The sequence below is a fragment of the Drosophila rhopaloa genome, unplaced genomic scaffold (assembly GCF_018152115.1).
Source record: "Drosophila rhopaloa isolate 14029-0021.01 unplaced genomic scaffold, ASM1815211v1 contig_2, whole genome shotgun sequence".
In the NCBI taxonomy this organism is placed as follows: Eukaryota; Metazoa; Arthropoda; class Insecta; order Diptera; family Drosophilidae; genus Drosophila; species Drosophila rhopaloa.
This window is the reverse complement of record NW_025335083.1, coordinates 13,483,479-13,507,303: the sequence shown is the minus strand read 5'-3', so window position 1 is coordinate 13,507,303 and position 23,825 is coordinate 13,483,479. Positions and strand designations below refer to the sequence as shown.

Here is a 23,825-nt window from a genome sequence, read left to right as displayed (position 1 = left end):
TGCAGTAAAAAGGATTTAAGACAATTCAAGGAATATATTTATTATTTGAACAAAGCTGTTTTTCTAATCCTAACAATTTATACTGATTAAAAAATGATGTCCTACATCGTATCATATGTCAGTCAAGCTTCAAAATTTATAGATCAGTCAAAAGTCAGAAAGAGACAGCCATATGTTACTTCATCAAAAGTGAAAATTTATTTTCAAAGTGTGTTCGAAATGCTGTAATAGCAATTTCGAATTACTGGCCAAATGATTTCATACACAAATACCTGTGTGGCCGAGACATATGCGTGGCATGCTATAATAAAGAAAATAGAATTAGAATTCGAATTCGTTGTCGACTCATATACATGGGCGAAAATATTTCGAATATGTTTTAAAAATAACCAAAGACATTAGAAAGAGATCGCCAATATATATACGTATGACTTTATATCTATGTGTGCCATGCGGTAGTAGCATGAGCCGAAAAGCTTCTCGAATCAACGAAATACATGTAGCAGAATATGTATGTGTTTAGTTTCGAAATAATTTCGAGAATTTTAAAAATAACGCAATCGTTGAAAGTTCGCGTCGAATCGAATCGAATTGTCGATTTCGTGTGGATTGTCGAAAATCGTTGCCCATCCAAGATTTACTAAAAGAAATCATTGCGATCTCGCAAATCGGTCGTTCTAGAACACGCCACCTTATCGAGATAGCAGTTTAATTAATCCGAACTCGCGCTCCAAAATCTTAAACCATAAAAACAATTCCTTGTAGAGTGAGTGAGTAGTGATAGCTAACTCCTAGAAAAAAAAATAAATCGATTAAATTAGAAGAAAACAAATACCGGTTCAATTACCGGTTTGGATTATGTAATCGGTTGGATTATTCCCACAAGGAAACCTGGAAGAAAATACGACAAAATTTTATTGAAAATCCACGTTACGTAACCAATACCAACGCCCCGCGAATTCGTGCATATAGTATATACGTATGTATATACGTAATATATACATATCCGTATCGGATCCGTGATCTATATTTAGGCGACAACCCACAAATTCACTTGTTGTCTGTTTATAACAACAAACACCGACAAGGCCTAATTAACTTTGAGGTGTGAGATAAAATCGAAACACTTGAATAGCAACACATAAATATCCGGTTACGGTAACGGGAATTTCGATAACGCGAAACGGGAAAAATGTTCATATTTGGAAATCGAAATAAAATTTCGAAATCCCATCCACACACATATACAACTTTTTTTGAGTCTACTATTGCTGCTGCTGTCAAAATGGGTCAAAAGCATAAAAACCAACAAATCAGATTTCGAAACAAAGCCAAAAATAAATCGCTTAACTGAGAACCGTATAATAATATTTATTTTTTTGTGTATCTTTTCAGGGAAGTTTTGGGCTCACGACGCGATTAACTAAGAAATTTTGAAAAGTCCCAAATTTATTTCTCGAGTTTTTAAGTTTCATATCGAAATTTAATCAAGATGCCGAAGCCAGTCGCAAGTCAGGAGGATGAGGATCCCACCCCATACTTGTTCGTCTCTTTGGAGCAAAGACGTATCGATCAATCGAAACCCTATGACTCCAAGAAGTCATGCTGGATTCCCGACGAGAAGGAGGGTTATCTCCTTGGTGAGATCAAGGCCACCAAGGGCGATATCGTCTCCGTCGGCTTGGCTGGTGGAGAGGTAATATCATCGTCTAAAATAAACACCATCTATAGAGAACTTATTAAGATACAACAAAATGGGTTATTCAAGGATCTTTCTGAAAGGTTGTTCCGAAGTGCTTGCAGCTTGTTGCCCATGGAAAAAGTCATTTTGGTACTACAAAAAGGGTTTTTCAATGGCTAGTAAGACGCAGGAATTTTGATACTACCCAAAGAACTTTAATAACTTGTTATGTAGCCACAAAAGCGAATATAAACAATAGATTTCATCTACAATTAGGTGAGAGATTTGAAATCCGAGAAGGTGGAAAAAGTAAATCCACCAAAATTCGAAAAAATCGAAGATATGGCCGACATGACCGTGCTAAACACTCCTTGCGTGTTGCACAATTTGCGTCAGCGTTACTATGCTAAGCTCATTTACGTAAGTTTCGTACTGCCAAAAACTCACTAATAAATGGGTATCTCTTCTTCTCTCTCTCAAACTCAAAAACGAACTGCTAACCCAACGTCTAACCAACAAAAATTGTACAAAAACTAAACATAACCAATTGGGTGGGACGCGAACCAAACCGAACGAATCGAACTGAATCGACAACCAAACGAAAATGATATAGACACGAGACTTAAAGAAAGATCTGCTCCAGCAAGTGAACCCTCCAAAATACGAAAAAGCCGAGGATATGTCCAACTTGACATACCTTAACGATGCCTCTGTGCTCCATAACTTGAGACAGAGATACTACAACAAGCTGATCTACGTAAGTAATTGCCAAACCAGGGTGGCACACATGTATGCGTTCTATGTTTTTACCCAGCCGCTTACCTAAACTCACATTTATCAAACAAAAAACATCTCCAAATTAGTACGAATTTTATTAGAGCTCTACTGCAACTAGTCTCTAATTAAAGCTTTAAAAAACCTAATGCATTTGAGTAGACTGCTAACCTTATCACATAGGCTCCCTCTTGGAAATTACCAAATACATGATTATCACATAAAAAAGCCCTTAAAAATGGTAACACCAGCTAAATCCTCATTTCCTGTGACGTAAGCACTAATCAAGCTTCTATTAAACCGAATTTTGGCCGTCCAGTCGGATGAACCGTACAACTGGAATTTAAACGGTTCTACACACAGCACATACACTACACAATCAAAGCCATAAGAATTGGTACTCAACACACAATGAACGCCGAGCCGAAAACCCCCAAACAGATCATCAATCATTACCCCAAATCAAAAAGAAAACTTAAAACAAGTATCCTGCAAACATCGTAGTTAGTTTTTACCTATAACAAAAACCGAACACCAAAAAACTGGTAGACCAAAAGACAACCAAAACTGTTACTAAAACACATAATTTTAAGAAAAAAAAATCTTCTTAATGTTACCTCTGTCTATGGAGGGGTTTGGAGCTCTCCGAAAACAAAAAACTGAAACAGTTACTAAAACATACAAAAGACCTGTGGAGATGCTCTTAAGCCGCCTACCTTAAAACTAACTTTCCAACTCCAAGCTAACGAAGAAAAATATGAGAAATCTACGCCATATTAACGATCAAATCTTACCCACTCTTTCATGGCGAAAAACAGACCTACTCCGGTCTTTTCTGCGTTGCCATCAATCCTTACAAGCGTTACCCCGTGTATACCAACCGTTGCGCTAAGATGTACCGTGGCAAGCGCCGTAATGAGGTGCCACCCCATATTTTCGCCATCTCTGACGGTGCCTACGTCGACATGTTGACCAACCACGTGAATCAATCTATGTTGATCACCGGTGAGTCTGGTGCCGGAAAGACTGAGAACACCAAGAAGGTCATTGCGTACTTCGCCACTGTCGGCGCTTCCAAGAAGACCGAAGAGGCCGCCAAGAACAAGGGCTCCCTGGAAGATCAGGTTGTGCAGACTAACCCTGTGCTTGAGGCTTTCGGTAACGCCAAGACCGTGCGTAACGATAACTCCTCTCGTTTCGTAAGTACCCCAAAAACTTGACAATAACCCAAGGAAACTGGAAATAATTTGAATTTTCCTTTGCAAAACAGGGTAAATTCATCCGTATCCACTTCGGCCCCACTGGTAAACTGGCTGGTGCTGATATTGAGACCTGTAAGTATTTGTATGACTATGGAATACACTTGAATGCTATTGCTAACGTTATTATTGTCATATTACAGACCTGCTGGAGAAGGCCCGTGTCATCTCCCAGCAGTCCCTGGAGCGTTCCTACCACATCTTCTACCAGATCATGTCTGGCTCCGTTGCCGGTGTTAAAGGTATACAATCGCCTGGTTCACTCATTCAGCCATTCTTCATTCAGACAATCATAGAACTTTCGGGTTCTTCTCAAATCTCTTTTAGTTGTTGTTTAGGTTCCACACACACGAACACAAAACACAACATACACATACACACCCATACAAAATTGATACCATAGATTAATCGATGTACTTTCTATATACGCATTATCTGTCTAGACTTTTGTCTGTTGACCGATAACATCTACGATTACCACATTGTCTCCCAGGGCAAGGTCACTGTAGCCAGTATCGATGATGCTGAGGAGTTCTCCCTCACCGATGTAATTGCCCCCTCCTTATATGATTCTAAATTTCGTTTTTATATTGTTGATTGACACTTAGATACTTATTATTTGGCTAAACTACTACTCGAACTATCGTAATCTATTTTAGAGCAATTTATAGCTAGTTGGTTAACCATTTTATTGCGTACCGCTATCGTATCGTAAATGGATTAGGCCACACCCAATCCGCTTACCTGTAGCCCAATACTATGCCAAAAAACATCCCGAGGAACGGATAATTGGAGTCCATAGTTGAAAGCTTTCACTTAGAACCCTACCCTGCCCACATACACAGATGTCCTAACACATTTTATATCCAACTAATACGAACCTCCTTTCAGAAAATCATTATTCAATATGTATTTTTCTACCTCTTCCACATAACTTCCACCAAATATCTCAACACACAACCACACCTTTCATAAATATCGTATAATGTTGTTCGCATATATATCGTATATATATTTATAAAGAATACTGCCTGCTTTCGAACAACATTTACGATTATCGCATTGTCTCGCAAGGCAAAACGACCATACCAAGCGTCAACGATGCCGAGGAATGGGTCGCCGTGGATGTAAGGCCATACAGAACATGGTTACTTATCTGCATAATCGTACTACTCTCAACAACATAACCCAACCAATCCATAACCCTAACGAAACATGTCCCTTCAGTGTTGTGTCCTCAATGTTGTCAAACTTTAAAACCCCTGTACATATATATGTACGTTTCTCCATGACCTAAACTTCATGTCCTGGTCTTCTACCAAATTCATAATGCTTATCATATCTGTAGCTCAAGCTAGCCTAAGCCCAAAGCGTAATATAGTCCTAAACCTAATATAAAACCTAATCAACTTAAACCAAATAATTATTTTGAGTAGTTTTAATGAAAGTAGGTAGGGTCTAGGATCTCCCCCTCACACAAACACGAAACACCCACCCGATTATTTATGGTAAATGCTATATAATCGAGTCTTTTTGTTCGCGTAAATTAGAGATGGTATTTCTGGGCCAACATATTGGCGATTATCCTGGCATTTGCCAGGGAAAAACGCGGATACCCGGTGTCAACGATGGTGAAGAATTTGAGTTAACTGACGTAAGTTGTGGTGCAGGTCCATTGTTTCCCAACCAAACCAAACCCAACTCCAACTAGGAACTATTGTAAAAAGATCTCTTCTCTATCAGTGTTATGTATTCAATTTTTTCTTTTTGAACTCTCACTGATGATGTTTGACAATGATCCGAACACGATCTGATCGATCTCTCTCGCTCTATGTAGTGACGGCTATGATATCTGTGTACATATGGTTAATTTTCAAGTGTTATTCCGGAATTATCTTGAGTTACTGCGCTCTCTATCTATCTCTATCTTCGTATTTCTATCAGTTTATTCCCATGTAGTCTTGCACCACAATCCAATATCCGCAATTCCGCTTGTACCATACACAAAGGCCACTAAAAAGTCCGAAATCCCCCAGCTGGGAGCAGGAATGATCTCTGTTCACCTCACACCGAATATACACAGTTGATCCATTTTCGATATCTCACTTGACGCCGGGTTGTATTTGAATGCCATTAAGAAAGAGAGAGATTTAAGCCTGCTCCTGGCTGGGAAAGAATGCACAAGGATAATGACCCAAATCGAAGACACAAATGTACACTCCAAACACTCCACACACAAACAGCATTAAGCACACGCACATTAAACATGTGATACCCTAGGCTTAGAGCATAAGTTCTGTTCTTCTTGCTAAACCAAAGAAAAACCTCTTTTCCGACTATGTGTATGTAGACATGTGCTTCCTCTCCGATAACATTTACGACTACTTTAACGTATCCCAGGGTAAAGTAACTGTACCCAACATGGATGACGGTGAGGAATTCCAGCTTGCAGATGTAAGTGGTCGCCAAAACACAAACCCACTCACCCACAAAATCAAACTGCACCTCAACCACACCCAAAACACACACACACACGCAGACATACAGACACTCCCCGTAAATATGCATCCGATATCGGTAACGTCTGAACGACAAGGATCCTACGAACCGATGAGCTATACCAACCAACCACACCAAAACAGAAATATTTTGTGTGTTTTGTGATTATCTTTTCATTCTGTTTTTTTTTTTTTGTTACCCAAGTTTCGTTTCCGTTTCCGAAAATGGAACATATAGAGAGTAAGAATGATGGAATGGCGAATGTCGCAACCCCTGCTCGAAAAAAGCATCCTAGGGATCGGTCCCTAAGCCGATGCTCTGTCAATTTCTTTATCTGTACATGTACCTAATACGAATGCCCCGACAACAACGACCCTGTTGTCCTCGACTTTGACTTCATGCCTGGAATGTAAATGCATCATGTTATCCTAAGATATTCATAGTAATAGATAAAAATGAGTGTGTGAATACCCCCTGATTTGTACCTGGAAAAGACACTATGTACAAATACATTTTGACTCCCTTGTGTCTGTGATAATATTTGTGTGTAGCGGCTACAGACTGACTCGAGAGCCGTTTCCTTCAAACTAGCACGTACAAATGACCCCAGAGAAAATTCCTATTTTTTTTGTGTCTTGTTAGTGTTTAAGCGACCCGGCAAATCACGTGTTTCCCAATGATTCCGGAATACTTAAGCCACCTGGTAAACCTAGCTATACAAAAAAATCAGTAGCACCCGTAGGTCTACTAACCATAACGCTATTTATTTGCTGCTCGATCAAAAACTTTGGTAACTAGTAGTGAATTGTTCAAGCATGTTGTGCATGATCTATAAGATGTAAGCTACACTCAACCACAGAAAAAAATGCTCAAAAACAAACCCAAAAATAACGCTTATAAAAGCCATTAACCGATGTGAAAAGAGAAGTTTCCCTTACTAAAGTGTAATTTTTTTCCCCCCAAAAATTTAACTTTTGACCAACAGCAAGCCTTCGACATCTTGGGCTTCACCAAGCAGGAGAAGGAGGATGTGTACAGGATCACCGCCGCTGTCATGCACATGGGTGGCATGAAGTTCAAGCAACGTGGTCGCGAGGAGCAGGCTGAGCAGGACGGTGAGGAGGAGGGTGGCCGTGTGTCGAAGCTGTTCGGTTGCGATACCGCTGAGCTGTACAAGAACTTGCTGAAGCCCCGCATCAAGGTCGGTAACGAGTTCGTCACCCAGGGCCGTAACGTCCAGCAGGTCACCAACTCCATCGGTGCCCTCTGCAAGGGTGTGTTCGATCGTCTGTTCAAGTGGCTGGTGAAGAAGTGTAACGAGACTCTGGATACCCAGCAGAAGCGTCAGCACTTCATTGGTGTACTGGATATTGCTGGTTTTGAGATCTTCGAGGTGAGTTTCGGACGGATCGGGGGACTTGGGCTGACTTTGAATCTCCCAGGGCGATCTCTTTTGTGGTCATCCTGTGGGATTTAAATCGGCCTTAGCTGGTGATGGCCCAGTCCAAATCATTATTGTTATGATTGGGCTGTTCCATTCACAGCTGACCTGCTAACACGTCTTTTAACAGTTTAGCTAGGGATTCAGAATCACTCGGGGAACTACATAGGTGCAACCTCTCTTCGCATTTAAACGCCCACAAAACCACACAAATATACACTGCAGCACCATCCTTAGAAACCTTAGAGGCTGAATAGCTCACTTAAACGATCACTATTTTATTATGTAAATATAATTCCAACTCCAATGTAGTACAACGGCTTCGAGCAATTGTGTATTAACTTCACCAATGAGAAACTGCAACAGTTCTTTAACCATATCATGTTCGTCATGGAGCAAGAGGAATACAAGAAGGAGGGTATTAATTGGGACTTTATCGATTTCGGCATGGACTTGCTGGCCTGTATCGATCTTATTGAAAAGGTGCTTATTAGATTCAACTCAATCTATGTGAATTTTGTATTGTGTGTGTACCTCAAAAATGCACCGAAATATTTTTGTTTGTTATGTCATGTTCTAGCACTTTAGATCAATCTTTTAGCTATGAATCTGCGGATGGGTTTCCGCCAGAGTGATCTCAGGTAAACTGCAATATGAGTGTGTTCTGAATGTCAGGGAATCTTGTCAGCATGTCCCACCCAACCACTGGTTTTTTATGTGTTGAATATGTACTCATCGCACCAATCCACACCATTTCCCACAAAATGATATCTAGTACAACGGTTTCGAGCAACTGTGTATTAACTTCACCAACGAGAAGTTGCAACAATTCTTCAACCATCACATGTTCGTTTTGGAGCAAGAAGAATACAAGAGGGAAGGCATTGACTGGGCCTTCATCGATTTCGGTATGGACTTGTTGGCCTGTATCGATCTGATTGAAAAGGTTCGTCTCCTCGTAACCAACCCTCCAAGCCAAACAAATATCCGCCATCGCTCGTTGTTCTATCTACATTTATGAATTAGTTTATTTATAGTGTGTTCTGCACCCTAAATGGCAAATCATCTAAAACTGATGAACCCAGAACGGGTCGCATATACATATTTATTTATATATTGTTACAGTCATGCGGAGAAGTGCGCCCATAAGCGTTTTCTAGCTCCATATATTTTATAAGCACCCACATCCATGTCATGTCGCTCCAGAATGAACTACCCCCAGAAAGTGTTCGAGGGAAAACAGAGAGTAACTAACCTAACGAAAACCAAACATTGAAAAACAACATCCAAATTAACACCGCTTTATTATTATGTTACATATTGTTCCGTTCCACAATCTAGTACAACGGTTTCGAACAATTGTGCATCAATTTCACTAACGAAAAACTGCAACAATTCTTCAATCATCACATGTTTGTTTTGGAACAAGAAGAATACCAACGCGAGGGAATTGAATGGACCTTTATTGATTTCGGCATGGATCTGCAAATGTGTATTGATCTGATCGAAAAGGTACAGACACGGCCATAACTATCTAGCAGAACAGATAGCCCAAGCTGACCATTACACAATAATACACAATTGCGATAGAAATGCACCTTGAAGAATGATCTAATGCAATAAATCTAATCTAATCTAATCGATATTAATTTCTGTTAACTTAGTTGTAAGATCGCCTAAAGCTAAACAAGCACCAACAAGTAATGCATTTGCAACTTTTCGACTCACCACTAAAATTGTAAGGGGTAAGTTCTATGTACTAATGTGTTTTGTAAGTCTTATTAGTCAAGCGTGATGCCGCTTTTAAGAATTATTTACAAAAACTACTATAGTTTAATTGCGTGCTTTTACTAGAACATATTTCAGTAAACCAAAAGAAATCATCGCCCAAATCTAATGAACGGAACTTCGCTTTTTCGCACCACTAGCCCATGGGTATCTTGTCCATCCTGGAGGAAGAGTCTATGTTCCCCAAGGCCACCGATCAGACCTTCTCGGAGAAGCTGACCAACACCCATTTGGGCAAGTCGGCTCCATTCCAGAAGCCCAAGCCTCCAAAGCCCGGTCAGCAGGCTGCCCACTTCGCCATCGGCCATTATGCTGGTTGTGTGTCCTACAACATCACCGGTTGGTTGGAGAAGAACAAGGATCCCCTGAACGACACCGTTGTCGACCAGTTCAAGAAGTCGCAGAACAAGCTGCTGATCGAGATCTTCGCCGATCACGCCGGACAGTCGGGTGGCGGTGAACAGGCCAAGGGAGGTCGTGGCAAGAAGGGCGGTGGCTTCGCTACCGTCTCGTCGGCCTACAAGGAGCAGTTGAACAGCTTGATGACCACTCTGCGTTCGACCCAGCCTCACTTCGTCCGTTGCATCATTCCCAACGAGATGAAGCAGCCTGGCATGGTTGATGCCCACTTGGTTATGCACCAGCTGACCTGTAACGGTGTGCTTGAAGGTATCCGTATTTGCCGTAAGGGCTTCCCCAACAGGATGGTGTACCCCGACTTCAAGATGCGGTAAGTATCGGGACGGGGGTCTTAGGTCTTCTTAGTTGTAAAACTTTTATTAATACACCAGCACATAGACTTAATTCAAGATCAGTTGTCGTTCAGCACTTTTAGTTAATTGTACATACACATGCACCAATTGGGTCAGCACTAGGAGTAAGCAATTAATAACGACCAATTATTAACTTGAATATTGTAATACTCAACTATAGTTACATGATTCTGGCACCTGCCATCATGGCGGCCGAAAAGGTGGCCAAGAATGCTGCCGGCAAGTGTTTGGAAGCCGTCGGACTGGATCCCGATATGTACCGCATTGGTCACACTAAGGCACGCACGCATACAAATTTCCTTTTTATATCCACTTTGCATATGCAAGCGAATGTCCTCACTCCAATTGTATGACTAGTGTATTTTTCAATTGATCCCCACTCGTTGCTCCTCGTTGTATGTACCATGTACCAGAAATCAACTCAAGTTCCAGTGCTGTGTTAGGTGTATCTGCGTCTCAATTCTAACCCTGTGTATCACGATTTTTTTCTGTATATGGAATCAAAACCGAACTCTACATCCTGACAGGTACCAGATTCTGAACCCTCGTGGCATTAAGGATCTTGATTGTCCTAAGAAAGCCTCCAAGGTTCTGATCGAGTCCACCGAGCTGAACGAAGACCTGTACCGTCTGGGTCACACCAAGGCATGGAAATGATCTTCATTTTATCTAAGCATAATATGGCAAACAACTTCAAAATTGTGTAGACACAAACACTTATGAGTGGATGGCTCAATAGTAATTTTATGTTGTTAATAATCTTTGAAACGGTGCTCGAGAAAACCTCTACGAGAGAGCTCCCCTATACAATATTCATAACTTATACTTTACACTCCACACACTAAAGAGACATAAACCAAACCAGAGTTGGCAAGTCACAAATGTACCGAGTGGGTACGATGGTATAAATATTTCCATATTGCAGCTATCAAATCCTGAACCCAGCTGGCATAGTTGGCGTCGATGATCCCAAAAAGTGTGGATCCATCATTTTGGAATCCACCTCATTGGATCCTGATATGTACCGCATTGGACACACCAAGGCATATAAACGTTCCGATCTGTTTAGAATTTTTGCCTCATGCATTTTGAATTTATTTCTTTCTTTATGCTCCACCCCACAATTAGTAGTTTTTGAAATGTCTACCCTCCACACTTGACGAATACCACACAGCTCGTATTCGAATCCAAATTAAATTCTCTCAATACATTACATTTGAACTTCGCTCGTATCTCAAATGCCAGCCATAGGCTATACGAGTCCAAAGCATCCACAAAGAAATACCAAAACCAATACAGTATCCAACAGATTTCAGGCGCCCTTTAGGTAAACAGCAACATAACCCTTCTAAGGGCGCTCAGTTCAAAGCTCAGCACTTTTGTATGACTTTACTCCCTGTCCCTGGAAATGATATGATATTAAATCCCACTCCAACACGCACACACACATAGACACCATAGACTTTAGTAAAACCCCCAAGCATGGGTTCAAAAGTATTATCGTAGAAGTTCGTTTTTGAAGATTTTCTTGTTAAGATCAACTGTTAATAACACTAGATATAAGCTAGAGATACTAAACCATAATTAGATACTTGAAATACTGTAGTATCATTTAATGTTGATTATCACCATATATATGTTGACATATAGCTACCAAATCCTGAACCCCAAGGGTATTAAGGGTATGGACGATCCCAAGAAATGCACGAAAGTCCTCATTGAATCGACCGAGTTGGCCGAAGATCAGTACCGTTTGGGTAACACAAAGGCACGCACAACCAACCATTTTGTACTCTTAAATACTTCAAAAACTCCTTTTGTCAATGGCTCCGAAACTGATGACCAGACTCATTTTTACTATTTTCACCAAAAAACTATGGAGTCGGACCTTGTCGAGACGCAAACTAAGCAAAAAGCTTAGAGTCTTGAGTTGGAAACGCTCTTTTCGCATGTCCTTTTTCTTTCTATCTCTATAAGTTGGCCTGCTATTACAAGGACATACCACACATGAAACCAGTTCCTTTCCAAAATCCAACCGCAAACAAAAACCTTTATGAAAAGGGAACCACTATCCCACCAAACCATAATTACCCTAAATTGGTGTTCACTTTCCGAATTAGTAGTAACTTACCTATACGTAACTCTACTATTCCCTAGTCATTAGTTAATTAATAACCTACACCAAAATAAATTTAGTTAGATTGTATGCCATCTGATACTAACCAAATCGTTTGAAACAAATTAATACAAAACCTTCAAACTACAAAACCTCCATACAGCTACAAAATCATGTGCCCCAAGCAATTGCAGGGCGTTGAGAAAGACAAAAAGGCCACTGAAATTATCATTAAGTTTATCGATTTGCCCGAAGATCAATACCGTTTGGGTAACACAAAGGTATATGACCGACAATATATCTTAAACATTCATTCACAAATCAGCAACTGCACTTCTTCTGCTTGAATCTGGACAATATTTCCTAGTCTGCTTAACTTGATTCAAGCACTGACGAACTTTCTGGTTTGTCTTTGTTTGATTAAGGTTTTGGTCAGTCTGTAGATACTATCTAGACTTTACACGCACTTCTTTTAAATTCCACACACTACCTCTTCTTTACACTTCCGCTGAGATACATTTTCCGGAACTGTTTTCCTAAACCAATTTCGACAACATCCCCAGCTGCTAGTACACAGCTTTTGTCGTTGATTGGGCTAGGGACTTTTGGTTCTGGAGAGTTTATCTTGCCTATCTCTTAGTCTCATCTGAGTGTTATCATCTGCCTGTCTTTTAACCACATTTGCATCCCTGTACTAAATCTATACATGTTAGTGTGTTTTATATTTGTCTTGTGATTTTCTGTACCTATATGTGTTCTCGTTTGTACCATCCATCCTCTATCTATCCCAGTTCAACCTGTCCAAAAGTGTTTTTGAAGAACCGCTTAAGCAAATGCAAAAAAGAAAACAATCGAATGAACCTAGACCGTCTGAATGAGTTTCCCCAGAAGCTCCCAGTACAGTGTTGGTTCGGCTTAGTGCACGCGCTCTTTTTGAGTCCGAACCAACAAAAATCTAACCTATTTTCTTTCCCTCAACCCACCCAAAACCTTCAAATCAAACAAAAAACAGGTGTTCTTCCGCGCCGGTGTCCTGGGTCAGATGGAGGAGTTCCGTGATGAGCGTCTGGGCAAGATCATGTCCTGGATGCAGGCCTGGGCCCGTGGTTACCTGTCCCGTAAGGGCTTCAAGAAGCTCCAGGAGCAGCGCGTCGCCCTCAAGGTTGTCCAGCGCAACCTGCGCAAGTACCTGCAGCTCCGTACCTGGCCATGGTACAAACTGTGGCAGAAGGTCAAGCCCCTCCTCAACGTCAGCCGTATCGAGGATGAGATTGCCGTGAGTATTGCGAACGAAAGAGATCACCAGCCTTCGTCTAGGGTTTTTTTGTGGTTCGACTATGCTGAACTTGGACACCACAGTTGCTGGTGACAATCATGCGAAGATGTAGCCATGGGTTGTCTCATCCATGTAGTCATTGTCTGGGGTAATTGGATGGGCCGGGGCAGCTGCACCAATCAAATCCCCAACTCAATCTTATTATAGCCAATAGCCATAAACATTGTATCGGTGCGAAATTCGTGCGCTTAATTAAGCACACATCTTAATACCTGCAGCAACCACAAAACCCAACCACCCACCCACCAGCAGCTGCCCGAACATATCGATACGATCTGATTCAAATCGCTGGGGTTGCCAAAAATAGATGCTGTCCTAATCTCCTCGCACTTTCGGGCCAAATGTGGCCTCTGTTTCGCTGGAATCCAACACAACTCTTCACCTCTCACATTCCCATATGTACTTACACACATATTTTGAAAAAAAAAAAATTATGAATTGCACTGGGTCTATTCTTGGCCCTGCCACATAGCTCGCGATTTTTTTTTAAGAGCCACAATTAGTTTGCCAATTAGCTTGCTAATTAAATAATAAAAAATGCCCGAAGATGCCCACGTATAGTTCCGATCCCCGATGAGTAATTTAAATTGTATACATACGCATAATGTATAGGTTCTATATATATTTAAGATGGTACACCTGCTGGTACCGCCGCACAAGTGCGACTTGATAGGCCCCATACCAGAGCACTATAGCACCATAGCAATGCCAGCAATTTGTGAATTATGATGGCTACCTCCTAACCAAGGCGATTACACACATGCCAAGTGGCAGCAGCTGCCATATCGCTGCTCTGCTCTGGTGCCGCTCTGCTCGCATCGGGGCGTTTGCTAAATTTATAGCCAAAGTGGCCCAGTGCATTTGCAGCAGCCATTCCAGTTGTATTTGACCAGTCGCCGTCGCGGTAACGCGTACCACAAATCGAACCCCTAACGAAGAACCAATCGAACTGAGCAAAAGATCATCAGAAGATCGATCATCTTAGCTGGCATAGAAACTAGCTGGCCTCAAGATAACGAATCAAGAGCAGAGTTAACTAGTGGGAATAGGAGTTAATAAAAGCGAATAGCCATTCTTAAGAGAGTTTTCCATTAAATAAGAGTTAAAGAAATAGTGATTTAGAGCCATGGCCGATGAAAAGAAAGCCAAGAAAACGAAAAAATCCACAGAAGCAACCACACCCAGTGCCACTGAGGAAGCAGCTCCAGCCGAGGCTGCCCCACCAGCAGCTGAAGCTGCAGAAGTTGCACCAACTCAGCCCGAACCCGTAGCAGTCGAACCACCAAAAACCCAGCCAACTGAGGAGATCAGCTCCGGCAATACCGTTTCTAACCCATCAAATGCCTCTAATGACTTGCAGCGTCTGGAGGAGAAGGCCAAGAAGGCTGAGGAACTGCATGCCGCTGAAGTGAAAGTGCGCAAGGAGCTGGAGGCCCTCAACGCCAAGCTGTTGGCTGAGAAGACCGCCCTGCTGGACTCCCTGTCCGGCGAGAAGGGTGCCCTGCAGGACTACCAGGAGCGCAACGCCAAGTTGACCGCCCAGAAGAACGACCTCGAGAACCAGCTGCGCGTAAGTATCCCATTAATCCCCATGCTCATTTATACGATGGCATCAATCCAAGTGCCACGAAAGCGGAAAACGCGAAATTGATCAGAGGCAATCGAGCATGAAAGTTGCTCGGCTATTTCTGGGCATTTGCGCACTTGGCTAAATTTAGGAGTGACTGACTGCGCTCACCTACTTACTCAGCCACTTAACACGCCTCCAACAATTTCTGTTAATTGCTTAGGATATCCAAGAGCGCCTGACTCAGGAGGAGGATGCCCGCAACCAGCTGTTCCAGCAGAAGAAGAAGGCCGACCAGGAGATCTCTGGCCTGAAGAAGGACATCGAGGATCTGGAATTGAACGTCCAGAAGGCCGAGCAGGACAAGGCCACCAAGGATCACCAGATCCGCAACTTGAACGACGAGATCGCCCACCAGGATGAGCTCATCAACAAGTTGAACAAGGAGAAGAAGATGCAGGGCGAGACCAACCAGAAGACTGGTGAGGAACTCCAGGCCGCCGAGGACAAGATCAACCACTTGAACAAGGTTAAGGCCAAGCTCGAGCAGACCCTCGATGAATTGGAGGACTCGCTGGAGCGTGAGAAGAAGGTGCGCGGCGATGTTGAGAAGTCCAAGCGCAAGGTTGAGGGCGACCTCAAGCTCACCCAGGAGGCTGTTGCCGATCTGGAGCGCAACAAGAAGGAGCTCGAGCAGACCATCCAGCGCAAGGACAAGGAGCTGTCCTCCATCACCGCCAAGCTCGAGGACGAGCAGGTCGTTGTTCTGAAGCACCAGCGCCAGATCAAGGAGCTGCAGGCCCGCATCGAGGAGTTGGAGGAGGAGGTCGAGGCTGAGCGCCAGGCCCGCGCCAAGGCTGAGAAGCAGCGCGCCGATCTGGCCCGTGAGCTCGAGGAATTGGGCGAGCGTCTGGAGGAGGCTGGCGGTGCCACCTCTGCCCAGATTGAGCTCAACAAGAAGCGCGAGGCTGAGCTGAGCAAGCTCCGTCGCGATCTTGAGGAGGCCAACATCCAGCACGAGTCCACCCTGGCTAACCTGCGCAAGAAGCACAACGATGCCGTCGCCGAGATGGCCGAGCAGGTTGACCAGCTCAACAAGCTGAAGGCTAAGTAAGTACCCCGTTGATATCATTAGACGTCTAGCTAGCTTTTTCAGGTGCAACCGCTATTGAGACAGAGAGATCTTGAAGTACCGTGGAATGATATATTCCCTTTAAGATCTTGGTTACCGAATCGAACTTAACCGATATTTGCTCTTTTACCTATTTGCCAATCCAGGGCCGAGCACGATCGCCAGACTTGCCACAACGAGCTGAATCAGACTCGTACCGCCTGCGATCAGCTGGGTCGCGATAAGGTAATATGTCGTGATAACTGGCGCCCGAACAGGGACGCCCAGCGATTCATACATATATACAGAATTACACTGAACACGCATGTTCCAACCAAGAAAAAATGCAACCACACAACTACTTCTGTGTGTCCCCATATATATCTCTCTGTCTAATATACAAAATAAAAGGTTACTCGAAGGGTTCAACGCAAGGATAGCAAGTCGCTCGCTTCTCGCCTCTGTATCTGTCTTTATCCCCCACAAAACATGAACTAACCCGTGAATACGAACCTCTGTGTCTCTATCTATCTGTCTAAACCAGGGCTGAGAAGGAGAAGAACGAGTACTACGGCCAGTTGAACGATCTGCGCGCCGGTGTCGACCACATTACCAACGAGAAGGTATTGAAATTGATCTCTATATACGTTATTGCTCTCAACGCGATGCTGTAAATTTAAATGCTGAAAGTTCTAGTTTTGCCACGTCTACATCTGTGTATAGTATCAACGTAGTTGCAATGCAACCACACCGAAAACCCCCCAGAAAAAAGAATTATGTAAAAACTAAAACGACCCACCACTTAAGTAATATCCAAGCTTGATCTACTAAATTCCAAAGCCTTGTACAGCACTTTACACGAAACCAAAATGCCACACACTCACAACCGAAGAAAAATACACAATACCAACCTATACTAATGCACCAATATTTTTGAAAACCCATAAACAGGCTGCCCAGGAGAAGATCGCCAAGCAGCTGCAGCACACCCTCAACGAGGTGCAGTCGAAACTGGATGAGACCAACAGGACTCTGAACGACTTCGATGCCAGCAAGAAGAAGCTGTCCATTGAGAACTCCGATCTGCTCCGCCAGCTGGAGGAGGCCGAGTCCCAGGTGTCTCAGCTGTCCAAGATCAAGATCTCGCTGACCACCCAGTTGGAGGACACCAAGCGTCTGGCCGACGAGGAGTCGCGCGAGCGTGCCACCCTTTTGGGCAAGTTCCGCAACCTGGAGCACGACCTGGACAATCTGCGCGAGCAGGTTGAGGAGGAGGCTGAGGGCAAGGCCGATCTGCAGCGCCAGCTGAGCAAGGCCAACGCTGAGGCCCAGGTCTGGCGTAGCAAGTACGAGTCCGATGGCGTTGCCCGCTCTGAGGAGCTGGAGGAGGCCAAGAGGAAGCTGCAGGCCCGTTTGGCCGAGGCCGAGGAGACCATCGAGTCCCTCAACCAGAAGTGCATCGGCCTGGAGAAGACCAAGCAGCGCCTGTCCACCGAAGTGGAGGATCTGCAGCTGGAGGTCGACCGTGCCAACGCCATTGCCAACGCTGCCGAGAAGAAGCAGAAGGCCTTCGACAAGATCATCGGCGAGTGGAAGCTCAAGGTCGACGATCTGGCCGCCGAGCTGGATGCCTCCCAGAAGGAGTGCCGCAACTACTCCACCGAGCTGTTCCGTCTTAAGGGTGCCTACGAGGAGGGCCAGGAGCAGTTGGAGGCTGTGCGTCGTGAGAACAAGAACCTGGCTGATGAGGTCAAGGACTTGCTCGACCAGATCGGTGAGGGTGGCCGCAACATCCATGAGATCGAGAAGGCCCGCAAGCGCCTGGAGGCCGAGAAGGACGAGCTCCAGGCCGCCCTTGAGGAGGCTGAGGCTGCTCTTGAGCAGGAGGAGAACAAGGTGCTGCGCGCCCAGTTGGAGCTGTCCCAGGTCCGCCAGGAGATCGACCGCCGCATCCAGGAGAAGGAGGAGGAGTTCGAGAACACCCGCAAGAACCACCAGCGCGCCCTCGACTCCATGCAAGCTTCCCTTGAGGCTGAGGCCAAGGGCAAGGCTGAGGCCCTGCGCATGAAGAAGAAGCTGGAGGCTGACATCAACGAGCTTGAGATTGCTCTGGATCACGCCAACAAGGTAGGTTACCAGTCTCTTATAAGGAGAATTCCTAAAGAGAAAAGGCTTTATAGATCACTTAAACTAAACGTTTTCCTTATTTCCTCCACTTCAGGCTAACGCCGAGGCCCAGAAGAACATCAAGCGTTACCAGCAGCAGCTGAAGGACATCCAGACCGCCCTCGAGGAGGAACAGCGCGCCCGCGACGATGCCCGCGAACAGCTGGGCATCTCCGAGCGTCGTGCCAACGCCCTCCAGAACGAATTGGAGGAGTCTCGCACTCTGTTGGAGCAGGCCGATCGCGGCCGTCGCCAGGCCGAGCAGGAGCTGGCCGATGCCCACGAGCAGTTGAACGAGGTGTCCGCCCAGAACGCCTCCATCTCCGCTGCCAAGAGGAAGCTGGAGTCCGAGCTGCAGACCCTGCACTCCGACCTGGACGAGCTCCTCAACGAAGCCAAGAACTCCGAGGAGAAGGCCAAGAAGGCCATGGTCGATGCCGCCCGCCTGGCCGATGAGCTCCGCGCCGAGCAGGATCATGCCCAGACCCAGGAGAAATTGAGGAAGGCCCTCGAGCAGCAGATCAAGGAGCTGCAGGTCCGTTTGGACGAGGCCGAGGCCAACGCCCTCAAGGGAGGCAAGAAGGCCATCCAGAAGCTGGAGCAGCGCGTCCGCGAGCTGGAGAACGAGCTGGATGGTGAGCAGAGGAGACACGCCGATGCCCAGAAGAACTTGCGCAAGTCCGAGCGTCGCGTCAAGGAGCTGAGCTTCCAGTCCGAGGAGGACCGCAAGAACCACGAGCGCATGCAGGATCTGGTCGACAAGCTGCAACAGAAGATCAAGACATACAAGAGGCAGATCGAGGAGGCCGAGGAAATCGCCGCCCTCAACTTGGCCAAATTCCGCAAGGCTCAGCAGGAGCTGGAGGAGGCCGAGGAGCGTGCCGATCTGGCCGAGCAGGCCATCAGCAAATTCCGCGCCAAGGGACGTGCCGGTTCTGTCGGTCGTGGTGCCAGCCCAGCGGTAAGTTTCAATCCGAATCCCAACTGCCCTTTATAATCATCATGCCCCTTTAGCCCTTACGATTATGATCCGATCACCCCCCTATAGAAAAAAAAAAAATGAAAACCCTTTGAACTTATCTCACTCGAACACTGAGCCTTCATTTTGCTGCCAATAGCCATCTCACTCACGTTCTCTCTAGATCAGTTTTTGGAATAATGTGTATATTCTTCCCTTTCATATTGCGCGCGTATGCTCTGCTTCTTTCCACGAAAACAGATCTAAATCTGAGGCAACACCACCAAGTGAATAAAAAAAATCTATATAGCGATCCAATTATGGTTCATTTACGATAATGAGAGAACAAAACCATGCAAAGAGAATTATAGCTTATAAGAATTATTATAAAATAAATACTAATAACAATAATATAGATGCATCATACGACATTCGCTAGCAGACAAAAATGTAAAAATTAGAGGCCACCCAAATCAGAAATCAAAGGATCAATTCATCGAATACCAACCAAGAATGCGTTCATTTTGACAGAAAACCAAACGAAAAGCAAAAAAAAAAAAATAATGCAAATAAACAAGCAAGCAACCAACAGCAGCACCAGGCTAAATCAATCGAATTGCTTCCTTTACCAACCATTTACAAGAAAACAATACTATTCTTCCACTATATTATTATAAACTGTATTTGTACATGTGTACTGCAGCCGACAGCGTCAAAGGGCCGCAAGAGCGCGCTGCTGGAGCAGTAAAACTTTCTTGAAACATTTGTAAGTGGACGTGTTCGTGCACGTCTTGACCTTCCTCCCACTCCCCAACTCACACAGTCAGTTAGTCAACCGCAGCTCATCTAGTTGTCTCGATCACTCGTTCGTTGTCGTTGCTCAAACTCATTCGTTACGTTTTGTCGTCTCGTACTCGTACTCGTCAAGCGTTTTCTCTCATCCGACACTTGTCTCCCTAGTAAGACACTATCTCTCTCGAAGAGCATTTACGTACGCTCAATTCGTACCTTGGTTACCGTTATTTCATTCCTACACTCGCTGGTACTAAAAAACGTGCTCAGCGAGTGCTGGGCGTTCTCGTTATCGTTTTATCCTGTGCAGTCGATCCAACCTGGCGACTCGTCCCATCCCCGGCATGTTTAACTCTATTATGTTTGATCTTTAACTAATCGTAACTTATTTATTTATCTATTCTGCAGCCCCGTGCGACGTCCGTTAGGCCACAATTCGACGGATTGGCCTTCCCACCAAGATTCGACCTTGCTCCTGAAAACGAATTCTAAATGCCATTTCATTTTTTAATTTATTTTAAATGATATTTCATAATGATTATGTTTATGATTTTAATTTAATTTCTTAATTTAAAAACAAAATAATAAAACTATAACAAAATATATATCGAAAACGACGGGAGGCAAACCACCAACAACGCCAAATGCACTTAGGCAAAAAATGAAATCAAATAACAACAATCGATCACCATCGATTAGCATAAATACATAAGTGAACAGTGTACTATAGTAATAGCATCACTGTGTATATCAGGCTTTTGTGTAAGCGCGACATTTGCCATGGGGACACTGCTCGCTGGTCCTGTATTTGTATTTGTATTTATATATTTTTATACAACTTTCGAAATGCATTCAACCAACTAACTATCAAAGAACCATTCGATTCTCGCCCAACAACATGAGAATGATCGCGAAATGAGAGAGCCCCGTCAAAGTGAAGGCCCCGCGGCGGTGTCCGCCGGTAAATGTCGCCCGCTGTTCGAATATTTTGCTCTATATGTATTCTCAATTAATTGTCATACAGACCAGACAAGACTTACGGACGACAAGAGCTATACACTGCGCTTATGTTTATGTTTAATTTTGACTCTATCAAGCAATGATAAAGAGATAAGATCATCACTCGACACTAAATGAAAAGTATACAAAAAAGGAACAAAATAAATGTAAATCAATTTAAAAAGTGTCTTTTATTCAAAGCAGTGCTACGAAATAACAATCTTGGGTGGAAATTTATTACGATCTAAAGCGTTCAATAAATTCATTCGTACATAAAAATACATCTTCAAATAGAATGTTTCTTAATTTGCCATTCTATATGGTTGTTTAACTAGGGAGAATAAAAAACCGATAAGGAATTTCTAATCTCAGCTACATTACATTTAGAAATATAAATTAACATTGGTGGTTAGAATTAAAACGCACGTTTTATATAAACTAATAAGAACATATGGATATTTATTCACATTTAGTTAAGCCCCCGACAAAATAATTCCTATTTTCCCGCCCCAGGAGCCCTGGGATTCGGCTCGATGCGTATAAGTTGCTTGTGCTGGCCGATCATGTGCTCGATGTGGTTGCATTCCCGGAGGTGACCCTTGAACTCATCCAAAGTCTGGTAGAGCACCGGATAGAGAGCGGGCAGGAGGCCGTGGTCCAGAGTCGGGAAGAGATGATGGAGTACATGGTCGCCGAAGTGGGTGAGCACCAGGAACTGGGACCATTTGAGATCGCCGCGGTCAATGATCGTGTCCACTTGGAAGAGGCCCCAGTCACGATCCTCGCGATTTGCATCGCCCTCGTGATAGATTTCCGGATCGTGATGCGCCGCATTCAGACCGATCAAACAAAAGCTAAAGCTGGCGATCGACGTCATCGCGAGCCACTGGCGAACACAGATCCAAACGCCCAACGAACCTCCGGTTCCCAGGTAAATTGCGATGGGTATGCTCAGCGGCAGTAGATCGTGCCAGTACAGGATGTTCGTGTGGCGCAGCGAGTAGAAAATACTGCAATATCAATCAAACAAACGATCTCTGATTAGACTTTGCTTACGTCCACGTCGATCACACACTCACCGTGTGCCTATCTGTATAAAGAAGGCTAGGGCATAGGCCACCGGTTCCGTGACCCAGGACACATAGCGCATCACCTTGCTCTTGATGTGCGGATTGGGTACCCAGCACAGCAGCGGCTCGAACATGGACAGTTCCAGGTCGAAGTAGGAGTTTGGATAGATGTGGTGGGACAGAGCATGAGACACTCGCCAGGCGGCGAAGTTCATCAGTCCCAGGTTGAAGGCGTACATCTGCCAGTTGTCACGACGATGGAAGTAATTGTGGGACACGATCACCGTCCAGCAGAGGGCCACACCCGCCAGGACCAGAGCCACGAGGCTGTTGTATTTGGCACTGGCAATGCCAAAGAGGAAGAGCGACACAAGGACGCCCAGATGGATCAACTATAGGAATAAAATAATTCAAAATATTTTATTAATACACTAGTCTAATTACGAATTTTAAACGTTTATTTTTTTTATGGGCATAGAAACCATAAAATAACAACATATCTTATGATGACTTCACACCGTCATGACGGTTAAATGAGCTTAAGTTTTTATTTAGTACCCTATAACGTTCGTGAAACCCGAGACATTGAGCTTCTAATCAGTATGTAATTGATAAGGAATATAAGTTAATATAAAATAGTATTTAAACCACGCCCATTTCCTCTTAATTAGTTTTTACCGTTTCTACACTCACATCACTTTTCCTCTTAGGACGCTTGTCCACCGTCTTCAACTGTTCGCGCACTCGTTCCTTGAGCGTCTTGTAGAAGCCTCTCTCCTCGAGTGTCAAGGTGTAGATCCTTGGCTCTTCCGCATCCTTCACCTTGTACTTGGCGATCATCTTCTCGGGAGTCTTCGTAAGATGATGCGCCTCGAAGGCCTCGGTAATGTCGGTGCCTTTGGTTTCGCGAATCCAGAAAGGACCTCCGGGATGCTTGTCAATGAACTCGGTGAAGTCATAGATGCCATCGTATATGCGCCAGAGTCCTTCGGCCCGATCGTCCTGTCGCTTACCCTTCTGCCAGCTGTGAGTGGTTATCAGGGGCGAGTTGCGATACGTGGGAAACTTGGTGGCAATGCCGCTCTTTTTCCATTCCTCGATCACCATTTTGATGAGTCCTTTTGATGGTTGACTTCCTTGAAAAACACTACACCGATCCAGGAACCTAACGCCGGCGATTCCAGCCACTTAATGAATGGCACCGGCATTGGCGCTGTGACTTTATGCATAGCGCGAATCTCGCCAGATTATATAAACCGAAAATCGATTCAAATTTACAAACAAAACGTTTCCATTTTGATAAGATGTCAGTCTTATCAGCGGAGCGCCGTGGGGCCACAGCTGCCGCCTCTAAACTCTTGCGTCTATTTTATTCTCATATTTTTTTGTCGTTATCAAAATTTCATTAGGTGAAATCACCCAGTGGGTTTGTCTAAGCACCACATGGACGTTCGGCCCAGACTTCGGTGATAATAGGTCAGTGCGGTACTTATAA

At 44.2% G+C, this 23,825-nt stretch overlaps 2 protein-coding genes across 29 annotated transcripts; one reads left to right on the top strand and one right to left on the bottom strand.

The window, feature by feature from the left end:
- Positions 1-652: 652 nt before the first annotated feature.
- Positions 653-21,444, top strand: LOC108051713 (myosin heavy chain, muscle). 28 transcript variants are annotated; one of them, XM_017133910.2, is made up of 19 exons: positions 662-770; positions 1,396-1,696; positions 2,295-2,438; positions 3,274-3,654; positions 3,726-3,789; positions 3,858-3,956; positions 6,065-6,168; positions 7,199-7,606; positions 8,430-8,600; positions 9,583-10,172; positions 11,141-11,258; positions 13,344-13,607; positions 15,028-15,237; positions 15,458-16,344; positions 16,513-16,591; positions 17,297-18,472; positions 18,567-19,472; positions 20,173-20,235; positions 20,670-20,783. In XM_017133910.2, the coding sequence occupies exons 2-18, from the start codon at positions 1,493-1,495 to the stop codon at positions 20,215-20,217; spliced, it is 5,850 nt and encodes a 1,949-aa protein (XP_016989399.1). In that variant the 5' UTR covers positions 662-770; positions 1,396-1,492; the 3' UTR covers positions 20,218-20,235; positions 20,670-20,783. The 28 variants fall into 28 exon arrangements, 27 of the variants coding, with proteins under 27 accessions (XP_016989375.1, XP_016989396.1, XP_044315674.1 ...); XM_017133909.2 differs by lacking the exons at positions 6,065-6,168; positions 11,141-11,258; positions 16,513-16,591 and adding exons at positions 4,158-4,261; positions 12,495-12,612; positions 16,890-16,968 and having other exon boundaries at positions 664-770; XM_017133908.2 differs by lacking the exons at positions 6,065-6,168; positions 11,141-11,258; positions 16,513-16,591 and adding exons at positions 4,158-4,261; positions 11,866-11,983; positions 16,890-16,968 and having other exon boundaries at positions 664-770.
- Positions 21,445-21,687: 243 nt separating this feature from the next.
- On the bottom strand, positions 21,688-23,536 carry LOC108051715 (cytochrome b5-related protein). The gene is made up of 3 exons (XM_017133915.2): positions 23,024-23,536; positions 22,340-22,722; positions 21,688-22,270 (listed from the first exon to the last, which is right to left on the bottom strand). Exons 1-3 carry the CDS (start codon positions 23,435-23,437, stop codon positions 21,757-21,759), a joined length of 1,311 nt encoding a protein of 436 aa, XP_016989404.2. The 5' UTR covers positions 23,438-23,536; the 3' UTR covers positions 21,688-21,756.
- Positions 23,537-23,825: the final 289 nt, after the last annotated feature.

What these genes read in the sequence shown, in the direction of transcription:
- LOC108051713 (XM_017133886.2), top strand. Translation starts at nt 1,493, where the DNA reads ATGCCGAAGCCAGTCGCAAGTCAGGAGGATGAGGATCCCACCCCATAC. An exon ending in CTGGTTTTGAGATCTTCGAG is followed by an intron (nt 7,607 to 8,429) that starts GTGAGTTTCGGA and finishes AATGATATCTAG; the next exon opens with TACAACGGTTTCGAGCAACT. An exon ending in GTATCGAGGATGAGATTGCC is followed by an intron (nt 13,608 to 15,027) that starts GTGAGTATTGCG and finishes AATGACTTGCAG; the next exon opens with CGTCTGGAGGAGAAGGCCAA.
- LOC108051715 (XM_017133915.2), bottom strand. Translation starts at nt 23,437, where the DNA reads ATGGTGATCGAGGAATGGAAAAAGAGCGGCATTGCCACCAAGTTTCCC. An exon ending in GTCCTAAGAGGAAAAGTGAT is followed by an intron (nt 22,723 to 23,023) that starts GTGAGTGTAGAA and finishes TTATTCCTATAG; the next exon opens with TTGATCCATCTGGGCGTCCT. An exon ending in TTTATACAGATAGGCACACG is followed by an intron (nt 22,271 to 22,339) that starts GTGAGTGTGTGA and finishes TTGATATTGCAG; the next exon opens with TATTTTCTACTCGCTGCGCC.